Source organism: Hyla sarda, chromosome 9 (genome assembly GCF_029499605.1).
Source record: "Hyla sarda isolate aHylSar1 chromosome 9, aHylSar1.hap1, whole genome shotgun sequence".
Classification (NCBI taxonomy): Eukaryota; Metazoa; Chordata; class Amphibia; order Anura; family Hylidae; genus Hyla; species Hyla sarda.
In genome coordinates this window covers 185,229,604-185,245,382 of record NC_079197.1, presented here as the reverse complement: position 1 = coordinate 185,245,382, position 15,779 = coordinate 185,229,604, and the positions used below count along the sequence as shown (strand labels likewise).

Below are 15,779 nucleotides of genomic sequence, written 5' to 3'. Positions count from 1 at the left end.
ACATTTATATCAAACGCTATGGAGGAAACCCAGGAGGACCCCACTCATGACACAGACACATAAAAAAGCAAGACTACATTTTGCCAAAATGTACTTGAGTAACCAAAATCCTTCTGGGAAGACGTTTTGTGGACAGATGAGACCAAGCACATCATAGTAACATAGTAACATAGTTCATAAGGTTGAAAAAAGACTAGAGTCCATCAAGTTCAACCTATAACCCTAATGAGTCCCTACTGAGTTGATCCAGAGGAGGCAAAAACCCTCATACTAGAGGTAAAAATTCCTTCCCGACTCCAAATATGACATCAGAATAAATCCCTGGATTAATGTTCTGTCCCTATAAATCTATTATACATAACCTGTAATGTTATTATTCTCCAAAAATGCTTCCAGACCCCTTTTATATTCTTTTACAGAGTTCACCATGACACCTCCTCCGGGAGAGAATTTCAGTCTCACTGATCTTACAGTAAAGAACCCCAGTCTGTGCTGGTGTAGAAACCTTCTTTCCTCTGGATGTAGAGGATGCCCCCTTGTTATAGATACAGTCCTGGGTATAAATAGATCATGGAGAGATCTCTGTACTGTCCTGATATATTTATACATAGTTATTAGGTCGCCCCTAAGCCTTCTTTTTACTAAACTAAATAACCCTAATTCTGATCATCTTTCTGGGTACTGTAGTCCTCCCATTCCCCGTTTTACTCTGGTTGCCCATCTTTGAACCCTCTCCAGCTCCACTATATCTTTCTTGTACACTGGTGCCCAGTACTGTACACAGTATTCTATGTGTGGTCTGACCAGTACTGTACACAGTATTCTATGTGTGGTCTGACCAGTACTGTACACAGTATTCTATGTGTGGTCTGACCAGTACTGTACATAGTATTCTATGTGTGGTCTGACCAGTACTGTACACAGTATTCTATGTGTGGTCTGACCAGTACTGTACACAGTATTCTATGTGTGGTCTGACCAGTACTGTACACAGTATTCTATGTGTGATCTGACCAGTACTGTACACAGTATTCTATGTGTGGTCTGACCAGTACTGTACACAGTATTCTATGTGTGGTCTGACCAGTACTGTACACAGTATTCTATGTGTGGTCTGACCAGTACTGTACACAGTATTCTATGTGTGGTCTGACCAGTACTGTACACAGTATTCTATGTGTGGTCTGACCAGTACTGTACACAGTATTCTATATGTGGTCTGCCCAGTACTGTACACAGTATTCTATGTGTGGTCTGACCAGTACTGTACACAGTATTCTATGTGTGGTCTGACCAGTACTGTACACAGTATTCTATGTGTGGTCTGACCAGTACTGTACACAGTATTCTATGTGTGGTCTAACTAGTGATTAGTACAGCGGTAGAATTATTTCCTTGTGGTGGGCATCTATGCCCCTATTGATGCACCCCATGATTTTATTTGCCTTGACAGCAGCTGCCTGACACTGGTCTCTACAACTAAATGTACTGTTAACTAAGACTCCTAAGTCCTTTTCCATGTCAGTCGTCCCAAGTGTTCTCCCATTTAATACATAATCCCAGCCCGGATTTTTCCTCCCCATGTTCATTACCTTACATTTATCAGTGTTACCTCATCTGCCACTTCCCAGCCCAAACCTCCAACCTATCCAGATCCATTTGTAACAGTGCACTGTCCTCTATTGTGTTTACCGCTTTACAGAGTTTAATATCTGCTTAGATCGCTACTTTATTATTTAACCCCGCCACAAGGTCATTAATAAATATATTAAATAGAACAGGACCCAAGACTGACCCCTGTTGTCCCCACTAGTAACAGTCACCCAATCAGAATAAGTACCACTACCATTAATAACCACCCTCTGTTTCCTATCACTGAGCCAGTTACTTACCCACTTACACACATTCTCCCCCAGCCCACTCCCTCTCATTTAATGTAACAACCGTTTATATGGCACCGTATCAAATGCTTTGGAAAATTACAAATATACAACATCCAGAGATTCCCCCTGGTCCAGTCTGGAGCTCACCTCTTCATAAAAGCTGATCAGGTTAGTTTGACAGGACCGATCCCTCATAAAGCCATGCTGATATGGAGTGATACATTTATTTTTATTATGATATTCCAAAATAGCATCTCTTAGAAAACCCTCAAACAATTTACATACAACAGAGGTTAAACTAACACGTCTATAATTCCCTGAGTCACCATTTGTCTCCTTTTTAAATATTGGCACCACATTTGCCATGTGCCAGTCCTGGGGAACAGTCCCTGTTACTATAGAGTCGCTGAAAATTAAAATAGGGGACTGTCTATTACATTAATTAATTCCTTTAGAACACAGGGGTGAATGCCATCTGGACCTGTGGATTTGTCTATTTAGATTTTTTTATTTCTTTTATTTCTGACCCTTTTTTCCCATAAGGTATATACATCTTACAATGAGAGTTTAAGATATTTTTAAAAGTCTCCCATTTAGTGTCAGTATTCTTGATTTTGAGGACATTATCCCATTTTATATTAAGGGCTTCTCTGAGTTGATAGAACTTTGCCTTCCTAAAGTTTATTGTTTTTGTGGCCCCTCGAGAGATTCCCTTATTGAAGAACAAGTTATAATGTATTATATTATGGTCACTATTTCCTAGGTGTCCTACCTGCACATAACTTACTCTGTCAGGTCTGTTGGTTAATATTAAGTCTAGTAGGGCGCCCCCTCTGGTCAGGTCTGTTGGTTAATATTAAGTCTAGTAGGGCGCCCCCTCTGGTCAGGTCTGTTGGGTAATATTAAGTCTAGTAGGGCGCCCCCTCTGGTCAGGTCTGTTGGTTAATATTAAGTCTAGTAGGGCGCCCCCTCTGGTCAGGTCTGTTGGTTAATATTAAGTCTAGTAGGGCGCCCCCTCTGGTCAGGTCTGTTGGGTAATATTAAGTCTAGTAGGGCGCCCCCTCTGGTCAGGTCTGTTGGTTAATATTAAGTCTAGTAGGGTGCCCCCTCCGGTCAGGTCTGTTGGTTAATATTAAGTCTAGTAGGGCGCCCCCTCCGGTCAGGTCTGTTGGTTAATATTAAGTCTAGTAGGGCGCCCCCTCTGGTCAGGTCTTTTGGTAAATATTAAGTCTAGTAGGGCGCCCCCTCTGGTCAGGTCTGTTGGTTAATATTAAGTCTAGTAGGGCGCCCCCTCCGGTCAGGTCTGTTGGTTAATATTAAGTCTAGTAGGGCGCCCCCTCCGGTCAGGTCTGTTGGTTAATATTAAGTCTCGTAGGGCGCCCCCTCTGGTCGGTCTCTGCACCATTTGGGACAGATAATTGTCTTTATAGTCAGAAACCTGTTTCCTTTATGAGATTCACAGGTCTCAGTCTCCAGTTTATATCAGGATAAAGTCTCCATTATTATCACCTCATTCTGATTTGCTGTTTATTTGCCTCAGTAATTGATCTTCTGCCTCTTCCATTATGTTTGGAGGTTTATAGCTTATAACCCCTATCAGAATTTTCTCTCCATATATTTCTACCCATAATGACTCCACATTATCGTTTCCCTCCCGTATATCCTCCCGCAGTGCGGCCTTCAGATTGGACTTTACATAAAGACAGACTCCTCCCACTTTCCGTTTTGTCCTATCCTTCCTGAATAGACTATAACCCTGTATGTTACCGCCCAGTCACAGCTATCGTCCAACCAAGTCTCTGTTATACCGCGATGTCATAATCCTCCTCAGACATCAACCGCTCCAGATCATCAGGTTTATTGGTCAGACTCCTGGCATTAGTCAACATCATTCTACTGTTTACCGAAAACAGAATGAGCCCTAAAAAGAAAAGAACACAGTACCTACAGTGACATATGGGGAGGTCAGTGATGTTTTGGGTTGTTTTGCTGCCTCTGGCACTGGGGGCCTTGAATGTGTACAAGACATCATGAAATCTGAGGAATACCAATGGATTTTGGGTCGCACTGTACAGCCCAGTGTCAGAAAGCTGGGTTTGCGTCCGAGATCTTGGGTCTTCCAGCAGGACAAGGACCCCAAACATACGTCAAAAAGCTCCCAGAAATGGATGACAACAAAGAGCTGGAGAGTTCTGAAGTGTCAGCAATGAGTCCAGATCTAAATCCCATTGATCCCCTGTGGAGAGATCTTAAAATTACTGTTGGGAAAAGGCGCCTTCCTATAAGAGACCGGGAGAAGTTTGTAAAGGAAGAGTGGTCCAATATTCCGGCTGAGAGGTGTAAGAAGCTTATTGATGGTTATAGGAAGAGTGGTCCAACATCCCGGCTGAGAGGTGTAAGAAGCTTATTGATGGTTATAGGAAGAGTGGTCCAACATTCCGGCTGAGAGGTGTAAGAAGCTTATTGATGGTTATAGGAAGAGGGGTCCAACATTCCGGCTGAGAGGTGTAAGAAGCTTATTGATGGTTATGGGAAGCCACTGATTTCACTTATTTTTTCCAAAGGGTGAGCAACCAAATATTAAAGGGGTATACCAGGAATTTTTTTTATTTGACTATACTACAGGGGCTGTAAAGTTAGTGTAGTTCATAATATAGTGTATTTACCTGTGTGTGATGATTTTCTCACAATTCTTATGTGATTTTCATTTCAATATTTATTTTTATCAGCATACAAAATGACTGCTGTCTCGGATTTTTCCCAGCTTGCAATGTGGTCGAGACCTGACTCACTAGTCAGCTGATGACAGGGAGCCTGTCTGCTTCAATGGGTGGTGCGATCGCTTGGTGGGAGAGAGAGCAATCTGCAAGTAATGCAACAGCTGGAGGCACCCTGATTGAAAACCACAGGTCTGCAGCTCATTTATGTTTCAATGGGTGGGGTAGCTGATGTGTGGGAAGGAGGAAAACGGTATCATGGGATTTGTAGGCAAACAAGAAAACTGAAAACAGGAAATACAAGTTCAGAGAAAGCTAGCCACAGTATTATGGTAATCTCACAGCATAGCCATTTAGCCCAAGACAAGCGCAGATCCTTCCTAAGCATGTCCATTACTGTCTGCCAGGTACGTACTAAAATCACCTTATGATGGAGAACCCCTTTAAGTTAAGGGTGCCAATAATTTTGTCTAGCCCATTTTTGGAGTTTGGTGACATTTTGTCCAATTTTCTTTTTTTCCTCCTTTTTTGGTTTAGTTCCAATACACACAAAGGGAATAAACATGTGTATAGCAAAACATGTGTTACTGCAATCCTTTCCTGTGAGGAATACTTCATTTTCTAGATACATTTCAGAGGGGCCAACATTTATGGCCATGACTGTCATTCTGTAACTTTGTATTGTGATGACCCAGAGATCTGATGTTGTTTTTCCTTTGTCGTTTTTTCTCTTCCCCTCATTATATGTTTCTTTCTTTAGTTATCGCTACAACGTTCCAGCAGCTTCAAGGACTTCGGGAAATCGAAGATCAGCTCTCCTGTCTGCGACAAGGAATTCAACCTGGAGAATGATGTGAGTCCTCGGCTAATGACCACCTGACGCCATAGCGCCGAGCGTTCCTGAATCCCAGGCAACACGGATAGATGGAAAATTGGAGCACTCACCCAATGTGCCTTAACTTTAGTCTTTATTCAATATGAATTCACATACGGCCGACACCTTCGTGCAGAGTGTAGAGCAAGTAATGCAGGAGTCTACACTCTGCACGAAGTATCTATATACCTGTTGTCAAGCTCCACCCAGTATCTCACTATGACTTTGCCCTTTATTTGGCATGGGCAGTGCCAGGTTTCACCTCTTGTATGGGATGTTCTTCTATCCCATAATCACCAGTAAAATGAGAAAACATAAAACCTATTGTAACGTTTCCCCCGCAACAGAATTTTTGGAGGTGCAGAAACTGTAATGGGACCCAAAACCTTGTATAATGAATGTAAGGAGAGCGGTGCTGCATATTGTGTACGCATCACCGCTCGCTACAGTAAGTACAGTCGCCGTTGGAAACAGTAATGCACCTTCTTCTGTCTTAACTGACCTGCTGGTCTGTTCCTTTCCCTTCTAGTAGGACTTTTACAGTATATATATATATATATATATATATATATATATATATATATAATTGTATATTGGCAGGTTATTAAATGTTGCTCACGATTCATCAGAAATGTATTTACTTCCTCATTTTGCAGCATCAGATGATAATATTTTTATATACTTTTTAGTTCTGTATAAGAACAGGATATGGTGGCTCCATTTATAGACCTTCTGACTCAAATTCAGAAATTTAGTGCTCACTACTGTGACAATTTAAATGTATTTAAATGACATTTTATTTTATATGATGTAACAATATCAAATTATTTTTTTATTTTAAATTTAACTCCTGGAAGGTTTTTGTTTTATTTATAGAAAAGTTTCCAAATCGAAGTATTGGCTTCTCTGGTAGTTTATCACCTCGGAAAATGTAATCTTGTAGTAAAATTCCATGTGAGTTATAGGCTATAGGCACCAGTTCACAGCCTGCTCCTAGGTTTAGCTTCTTCTCATGTAGGGGCATCTTCCCTGTTATACATACAGGATGTGAGGGAGACTACAGTTTGCTGTGTGTGCTCTGCTTTCTCTCTATATGTACACAGTCCATGTGATTTTACATAACTCTTGTATCCATTTTTCTTCCTATCTGTAGCCTGTGTGAGGTTCCCTCAATGCATGCTCTCCTCCCTATATACAGCCTGTGTGTTCTCTGCCCTCAATGTATGCTTTCCTCCCTATATACAGCCTGTGTGAGCTGCCGTCTATGTATGTTCTCCTCCCTATGTACAGCCTGTATAGGCTGCCCTCCATGTATGCTATCCTCCCTATATACAGCCTGTGTTAGCTGCCCTCCATGTATGCTCTCCTCCCTATGTACAGCCTGTGTAGGCTGCCTTCCGTGTATGCTCTCCTCCCTATGCACAGCCTGTATAGGCTGCCCTCCATGTATGCTCTCCTCCCTATCTACAGCCTGTGTAGGCTGCCCTCCATGTATGCTCTCCTCCCTATCTACAGCCTGTGTGAGCTGCCCTCCATGTATGCTCTCCTTCCTATCTACAGCCTGTGTGAGCTGTCCTCCATGTATGCTCTCCTCCCTATTTATAGCCTGTGTGAGCTGCCTTCCATGTATGCTCTCCTCCCTATATACAGCCTGTGTGAGCTTCCCTCCATGTATGCTCTCCTTCCTATCTACAGCCTGTGTGAGCTGTCCTCCATGTATGCTCTCCTCCCTATATACAGCCTATGTGAGCTGTTCTCCATGTATGCTCTCCTCCCTATCTACAGCCTGTGTGAGCTGTCCTCCATGTATGCTCTCCTCTCTATATACAGCCTGTGTGAGATGTTTTCCATGTATGCTCTGCTCCCTATCTACAGCCTGTGTGAGCTGTTCTCCATGTATGCTCTGCTCCCTATCTACAGCCTGTGTGAGCTGTTCTCCATGTATGCTCTCCTCCCTATATACAGCCTATGTGAGCTGTTCTCCATGTATGCTCTCCTCCCTATATACAGCCTATGTGAGCTGTTCTCCATGTATGCTCTCCTCCCTATATACAGCCTATGTGAGCTGTTCTCCATGTATGCTCTCCTCCCTATATACAGCATATGTGAGCTGTTCTCCATGCATGCTCTCCCCACTCTTGCCCGCTGTTTGCAGAGAGCCCTGACTGATTTTAATAATTTAAGTGAGAAACAGACATTTGTAATACTGACAATTTAGAAAGTTGCTTAAAGAAAAAAAAAACGTAAAAATGTGTGAATAGATATTAATGCTGTCTGATCTCTAGGGTATTAATGCTGTGGGATCTCTGAGGTATTAATGCTGTGTGATATTTGGGGTATTAATGCTGTGTTATCTCTGGGGCATTAATGGTGTGTGATCTCTGGGGTATTAATGCTGTGTGATCTCTATTGTATTATTGCTGTGTGATCTCTGTGGAATTAATGCTGTGTGACCTCTGGGGTATTAATGTTGTGTGATCTCTGGGGTATGAATGCTGTGTGATCTCTGGGGTATGAATGCTGTGTGATCTCTGGGGTATGAATGCTGTGTAATCTCTGGGGTATTAATGCTGTGTGATCTCTAGGGTATTAATGCTGTGTGCTTTCTAGGGTATTAATGTTGTGTGATCTCTGGGGTATTAATGCTGTGTGATATCTGGGGTATTAATGCTGTGTGATCTCTGGGGTATTAATGCTGTGTGATCTCTGGGGTATTAATGCTGTGTGATCTCTGGGGTATTAATGCTGTGTGTTCTCTATGGTTTTAATGCTGTGTGATTTCTGGGGTATTAATGCTGTGGGATCTCTGGGGTTTTAATGCTGTGTGATCTCTAGGGTATTAATGCTGTGTGATCTCTGGGGTATTAATGCTGTGTGTTCTCTATGGTTTTAATGCAGTGATCTCTAGGGTATTATTGCTGTTTGATCTCTAGGGTATTAATGCTGTGTTATCTCTAGGGTATTAATGCTGTGGGATCTCTGAGGTATTAATGCTGTGTGATATTTGGGGTATTAATGCTGTGTTATCTCTGGGGCATTAATGGTGTGTGATCTCTGGGGTATTAATGCTGTGTGATCTCTATTGTATTATTGCTGTGTGATCTCTGTGGAATTAATGCTGTGTGACCTCTGGGGTATTAATGTTGTGTGATCTCTGGGGTATGAATGCTGTGTGATCTCTGGGGTATGAATGCTGTGTAATCTCTGGGGTATTAATGCTGTGTGATCTCTAGGGTATTAATGCTGTGTGCTTTCTAGGGTATTAATGCTGTGTGATCTCTGGGGTATTAATGTTGTGTGATCTCTGGGGTATTAATGCTGTGTGCTTTCTAGGGTATTAATGCTGTGTGATCTCTGGGGTATTAATGCTGTGTGATCTCTGGGGTATTAATGCTGTGTGATCTCTGGGGTATTAATGCTGTGTGTTCTCTATGGTTTTAATGCTGTGTGATTTCTGGGGTATTAATGCTGTGGGATCTCTGGGGTTTTAATGCTGTGTGATCTCTAGGGTATTAATGCTGTGTGATCTCTGGGGTATTAATGCTGTGTGTTCTCTATGGTTTTAATACAGTGATCTCTAGGGTATTATTGCTGTTTGATCTCTAGGGTATTAATGCTGTGTTATCTCTAGGGTATTAATGCTGTGTGTTCTTTATGGTTTTAATGCAGTGATCTCTAGGGTATTATTGCTGTTTGATCTCTAGGGTATTAATGCTGTGTGATCTCTGGGATATTAATGCTGTGTGTTCTCTAGGATATTAATGCTGTGTGATCTCTAGGGTATTAATGCTGTGTGATCTCTAGAATATTAATGATGTGTGATCTCTAGGGTATTAATGCTGTGTGATCTCTGGGATATTAATGCTGTGTGTTCTCTAGGGTATTAATGCTGTGTGATCTCTGGGGTATTAATGCTGTGTGATCTCTGGGGTATTAATGCTGTGTGATATCTGGGGTATTAATGCTGTGTGATCTCTGGGGTATTAATGCTGTGTGATCTCTGGGGTATTAATGCTGTGTGATCTCTGGGGTATTAATGCTGTGTGTTCTCTATGGTTTTAATGCTGTGTGATTTCTGGGGTATTAATGCTGTGGGATCTCTGGGGTTTTAATGCTGTGTGATCTCTAGGGTATTAATGCTGTGTGATCTCTGGGGTATTAATGCTGTGTGTTCTCTATGGTTTTAATGCAGTGATCTCTAGGGTATTATTGCTGTTTGATCTCTAGGGTATTAATGCTGTGTTATCTCTAGGGTATTAATGCTGTGTGTTCTCTATGGTTTTAATGCAGTGATCTCTAGGGTATTATTGCTGTTTGATCTCTAGGGTATTAATGCTGTGTGATCTCTGGGATATTAATGCTGTGTGTTCTCTAGGATATTAATGCTGTGTGATCTCTAGGGTATTAATGCTGTGTGATCTCTAGAATATTAATGATGTGTGATCTCTAGGGTATTAATGCTGTGTGATCTCTGGGATATTAATGCTGTGTGTTCTCTAGGGTATTAATGCTGTGTGATCTCTAGGGTACTAATGGTGTGTGATCTCTGGGGTATTAATGCTGTGTGATCTCTAGGATATTAATGCTGTGTGATCTCTAGGGTATTAATGCTGTGGGATCTCTGGGATCTTAATGCTGTGTGTTTTCTAGGGTATTAATGCTGTGTGATCTCTGGGGTATTAATGCTGTGTGATCTCTAGGGTATTATTGCTGTGTGATCTCTAGGGTATTAATGCTGTGTGATCTTTAGGGTATTAATGCTGTGCAATCTCTAGGATATTAGTGCTGTTTGATCTCTAGGGTATTAATGCCGTGTGATCTCTGGAGTATTAATGCTGTGTGATCTCTGAGGTATTAATGCTGTGTGATCTCTGGGGTATTAATGCGGTGTAATCTCTGGGTTTTTAATGCTTTGTGTTCTCTAAGGTATTAATGCTGTGCGATCTCTGGGGTATTATTGCTGTGTGATCTCTGGGGTATTAATGCTGTGTGATCTCTGGGGTATTATTGCTGTGTGATCTCTGGGGTATTAATGTTGTGTGATCTCTGGGGTATTATTGCTGTGTGATCTCTGGGGTATTAATGCTGTGTGACCTCTAGGATATTAACGCTGTTTGATCTCTAGGGTATTAATGCTGTGTGATCTCTGGGGTATTAATGCTGTGTGATCTCTGAGGTATTAATGCTGTGTAATCTCTAGGGTATTAATTCTGTCTGATCTCTGGGGTATTATTGCTGTGTAATCTCTAGCATATTAATGCTGTGTGATCTTTGGGGTATTAATGCTGTGTGATCTCTAGGATATTAATGCTGTGTGATCTCTAGGGTATTAATGTTGTGTGATCTCTGGGGTATTAATGTTGTGTGATATCTAGGGTATTAATGCTGTGTGATCTCTGGGGTATTATTGCTGTGTGATCTCTGGGGTATTAATGCTGCGTGATCTCTGGGGTATTGATGCTGTGTGATCTATAGAGTATTAATGCTTTGTGATCTCTAGGATATTAATGCTGTGTGATCTCTGGGGTATTAATGCTGTGTTATCTCTGGGGTATTAATGCTGTGTGATCTCTGAGGTATTAATGCTGTGTAATCTCTGGGGTATTAATGCTTTGTGTTCCCTAGGGTATTAATGCTGTGTGATCTCTGGGGTATTAATGCTGTGTGATCTCTGGGGTATTAATGCTGTGTGATCACTAGGGTATTAATGCTGTGTGATCTCTGGGGTATTAATGCTGAGTGATCTCTGGGGTATTAATGCTGTGTGATCTCTGGGATATTAATGCTGTGTGATCTTTAGGGTATTGAAGCTGTGTGATTTCTGGGGTATTAATGCTGTGTGTTCTCTGGGGTATTATTGCTGTGTGATCTCTAGGGTATTAATGCTGTGGGATCTCTGGGGTATTAATGCTGTGTGATCTCTAGGGTATTAATAATGTGGGATCTCTGGGGTTTTAATGCTGTGTGATTTCTAGGGTATTAATGCTGTGTGATGTCTGGGGTATTAATGCTGTGTGTTCTCTAGGGTATTAATGCTGTGTTATCTCTGGGGTATTAATGCTGTGTGTTCTCTAGGATATTAATGCTGTGTGATCTCTAGGGTATTAATGCTGTGTGATCTCTGGGATCTTAATGCTGTGTGTTTTCTAGGGTATGAATGCTGTGTGATCTCAAGGATATTAATGCTGTGTGATCTCTGGGGTATTAATGCTGTGTGATCTCTGGGGTATTAATGCTGTGTGATCTCTGGGGTATTAATGCTGTGTGATCTCTGGAGTATTATTGCTGTGTGATCTCTGGGGTATTAATGCTGTGTGATCTCTGGGGTATTAATGCTGTGTGATCTCTGGGGTATTAATGCTGTGTGATCTTTAGGGTATTGAAGCTGTGTGATCTCTGGGGTATTAATGCTGTGTGATCTCTAGGGTTTTATTGCTGTGTGATCTCTGGGGTATTATTGCTGTGTGATCTCTGGGGTATTAATGCTGTGGGATCTCTGGGGTATTAATGCTGTGTGATCTCTGGTGTATTATTGCTGTGTGATCTCTGGGGTATTAATGCTGTGTGATCTCTGGGATATTATTGCTGTGTGATCTCTGGGGTATTAATACTGTGTGATCTCTGGTGTATTATTGCTGTGTGATCTCTGGGATATTATTGCTGTGTGATCACTGTGATATTATTGCTGTGTGATCTCTGTGGTATTATTGCTGTGTGATCTCTGTGGTATTATTGCTGTGTGATCTCTGGTGTATTATTGCTGTGTGATGTCTGTGGTATTAATGCTGTGTGATCTCTGGGGTATTAATACTGTTTGATCTCTGGTGTATTATTGCTGTGTGATCTCTGTGATATTATTGCTGTGTGATCTCTGGGATATTATTGCTGTGTGATCTCTGGGATATTATTGCTGTGTGATCTCTGGGGTATTAATACTGTGTGATCTCTGGGGTATTAATGCTGTGTGATCTCTGGGGTATTAATGCTGTGTGATCTCTGGGGTATTAATGCTGTGTGTTCTCTAGGATATTAATGCTGTGTGATCTCTGGGGTATTATTGCTGTGTGATCTCTGGGGTATTAATGCTGTGGGATCTCTGGGGTATTAATGCTGTGTGATCTCTGGGGTATTAATGCTGTGTGATCTCTGGGGTATTATTGCTGTGTGATCTCTGGGGTATTATTGCTGTGTGATCTCTGGGGTATTATTGCTGTGTGATCTCTGGGGTATTATTGCTGTGTGATCTCTGGGGTATTATTGCTGTGTGATCTCTGGGGTATTATTGCTGTGTGATCTCTGGGGTATTAATGCTGTGTGATCTCTGGGGTATCAATGCTGTGTGATCTCTGGGGTATTATTGCTGTGTGATCTCTGGGGTATTATTGCTGTGTGATCTCTGGGGTATTAATGCTGTGTGATCTCTGGGATATTATTGCTGTGTGATCTCTGGGGTATTAATGCTGTGTGATCTCTGGGGTATTAATGCTGTGTGATCTCTGGGGTATTAATGCTGTGTGATATCTGGGATATTAATGCTGTGTGATCTTTGGGGTATTAATGCTGTGCGATCTCTGGGATATTATTGCTGTGTGATCTCTGGGATATTATTGCTGTGTGATCTCTGGGGTATTAATGCTGTGTGATCTCTGTTGTATTATTGCTGTGTGATCTCTGGGGTATTAATGCTGTGTGATCTCTGGGGTATTAATGCTGTGTGATCTCTGGGGTATTAATGCTGTGTGATCTCTAGGATATTAATGCTGTGTGATCTCTGGGGTATTAATGCTGTGTGATCTCTGGGGTATTAATGCTGTGTGATCTCTGTGGTATTATTGCTGTGTGATCTCTGGGGTATTATTGCTGTGTGATCTCTGTGGTATTATTGCTGTGTGATCTCTGGGGTATTAATGCTGTGTGATCTCTGGGGTATTAATGCTGTGTTATCTCTGGGGTATTATTGCTGTGTGATCTCTGTGGTATTATTGCTGTGTGATCTCTGGGATATTAATGCTGTGTGATCTCTGGGGTATTAATGCTGTGTGATCTCTGGGGTATTATTGCTGTGTGATCTCTGGGGTATTAATGCTGTGTGATCTCTGGGGTATTATTGCTGTGTGATCTCTGGGGTATTAATGCTGTGTGATCTCTGGGGTATTAATGCTGTGTGATCTCTGGGGTATTAATGCTGTGTGATCTCTGGGGTATTATTGCTGTGTGATCTCTGGGGTATTAATGCTGTGTGATCTCTGGGGTATTATTGCTGTGTGATCTCTGGGGTATTAATGCTGTGTGATCTCTGGGGTATTAATGCTGTGTGATCTCTGGGGTATTATTGCTGTGTGATCTCTGGGGTATTAATGCTGTGTGATCTCTGGGGTATTATTGCTGTGTGATCTCTGGGGTATTAATGCTGTGTGATCTCTGGGGTATTATTGCTGTGTGATCTCTGGGGTATTAATGCTGTGTGATCTCTGGGGTATTATTGCTGTGTGATCTCTGGGGTATTAATGCTGCGCACCCCAGTGTTTATCCACATGTACTCAGCAGTATTTTGCACCCATATAGTTATGTCTCTGTAATATGTCGCCCATTTGCTCCTCCGTGGGCCCCTGACCTCTCAGTGATGCGCAGCAGTTTATGTCCCTGTTCAGACCGTCCTGTGCAGATCAATGAGGAGGGTGAAGGGAGACAATCAATGGCATTGACTATGGATCAGTGCGGAGGCCAATACACAGACAGCGCCCCCTGCAGAACAATCTATCACATTGACCAGATATTGATGTCTTCTCAGCAAAACAAATCTCCAGATTGTAGGAAAATTATAGTTTTAGTGAAATAGGAACATTAACCCTTTACTTCACTTCAGATAAATTCACTTATTTATTCTGATTTCTGGATTATTTCTCCCACAGTTTTACCTGATACTTTGAGTCTCAGGTTTGTCTTTATTGAAGGTTCAGAAACCAGGGAGCCTCCAGATGTTGCAGAACTACAACTTCCAGCATGCCCGGACAGCCTTTAAGTTTGTGTTTCCCAAACAGGGTGCTTCCAGCTGTGGCAAAACTACAACTCCCAGCATGCCCGGACAGCCTTTGGCTGTCCGGGCATGCTGGGAGTTGTAGTTTTGCAACACCTGGAGGCACCCTGGTTGGGAAACACTGGTTTAGACGTTCACATTAAAGAGCAGAATAATAACACTGGAAGTTGCTTTAAATGTGGAATAAATGAAAGGCAACAATTTTTGCAACATTTTAACACCATCGCGGTGACTGCTACATCCTGCGCCTTCTGCCCACTGGTTCCTGCCACATCTCTTTGAAGTAGAAGCAGCTCGAACACCAACAACAAAACGTGATCAGGTTTCATTGGAAGTGACGGAGTTAATTGTAGTAATTCTCTGCGCTCTTGTGTAATCTCCATGGTTACTCATCATTGGGCAACTGCCCCAGGTTCAGCTTTCTGAGCAGTTATTGTGGGTGACATCAAAACCAGTAGGACAACAATAGGACAATTCTTAGGACCATTTAACATGTAGCAGCGGTAGTGCAGCACAGAGCATAGAGCTCACATGTAGCAGCAGTAGTGCAGCACAGAGCATAGAGCTCACATGTAGCAGCAGTAGTGCAGCACAGAGCATAGAGCTCACATGTAGCAGTAGTAGTGCAGCACAGAGCATAGAGCTCACATGTAGCAGCAGTAGTGCAGCACAGAGCATAGAGCTCACATGTAGCAGTAGTAGTGCAGCACAGAGCATAGAGCTCACATGTAGCAGCAGTAGTGCAGCACAGAGCATAGAGCTCACATGTAGCAGCAGTAGTGCAGCACAGAGCATAGAGCTCACATGTAGCAGTTGTAGTAGTGCAGCACAGAGCATAGAGCTCACATGTAGCAGTAATAGTGCAGCACAGAGCATAGAGCTCACATGTAGCAGCAGTAGTGCAGCACAGAGCATAGAGCTCACATGTAGCAGCAGTAGTGCAGCACAGAGCATAGAGCTCACATGTAGCAGCAGTAGTGCAGCACAGAGCATAGAGCTCACATGTAGCAGTTGTAGTAGTGCAGCACAGAGCATAGAGCTCACATGTAGCAGCGGTAGTGCAACACAGAGCTGACATGTAGCAGTAGTAGTGCAGCACAGAGCATAGAGCTCACATGTAGCAGCAGTAGTGCAGCACAGAGCATAGAGCTCACATGTAGCAGCGGTAGTGCAGCACAGAGCATAGAGCTCACATGTAGCAGCGGTAGTGCAACACAGAGCTGACATGTAGCAGTAGTAGTGCAGCACAGAGCATAGAGCTCACATGT

The 15,779-nt window shown here is 42.4% G+C and overlaps 1 protein-coding gene across 1 annotated transcript in view; it reads left to right on the top strand.

Moving 5' to 3' along the window:
• Positions 1–15,779, top strand: part of SASH3 (SAM and SH3 domain containing 3) — a 97,412-nt gene that overhangs the window by 63,957 nt on the left and 17,676 nt on the right. Inside the window, exon 2 of the mRNA XM_056539732.1 lies at positions 5,361–5,453. Coding sequence (XP_056395707.1) covers positions 5,361–5,453 — 93 coding nt within the window. The remainder of the gene's footprint in view (positions 1–5,360; positions 5,454–15,779) is intronic.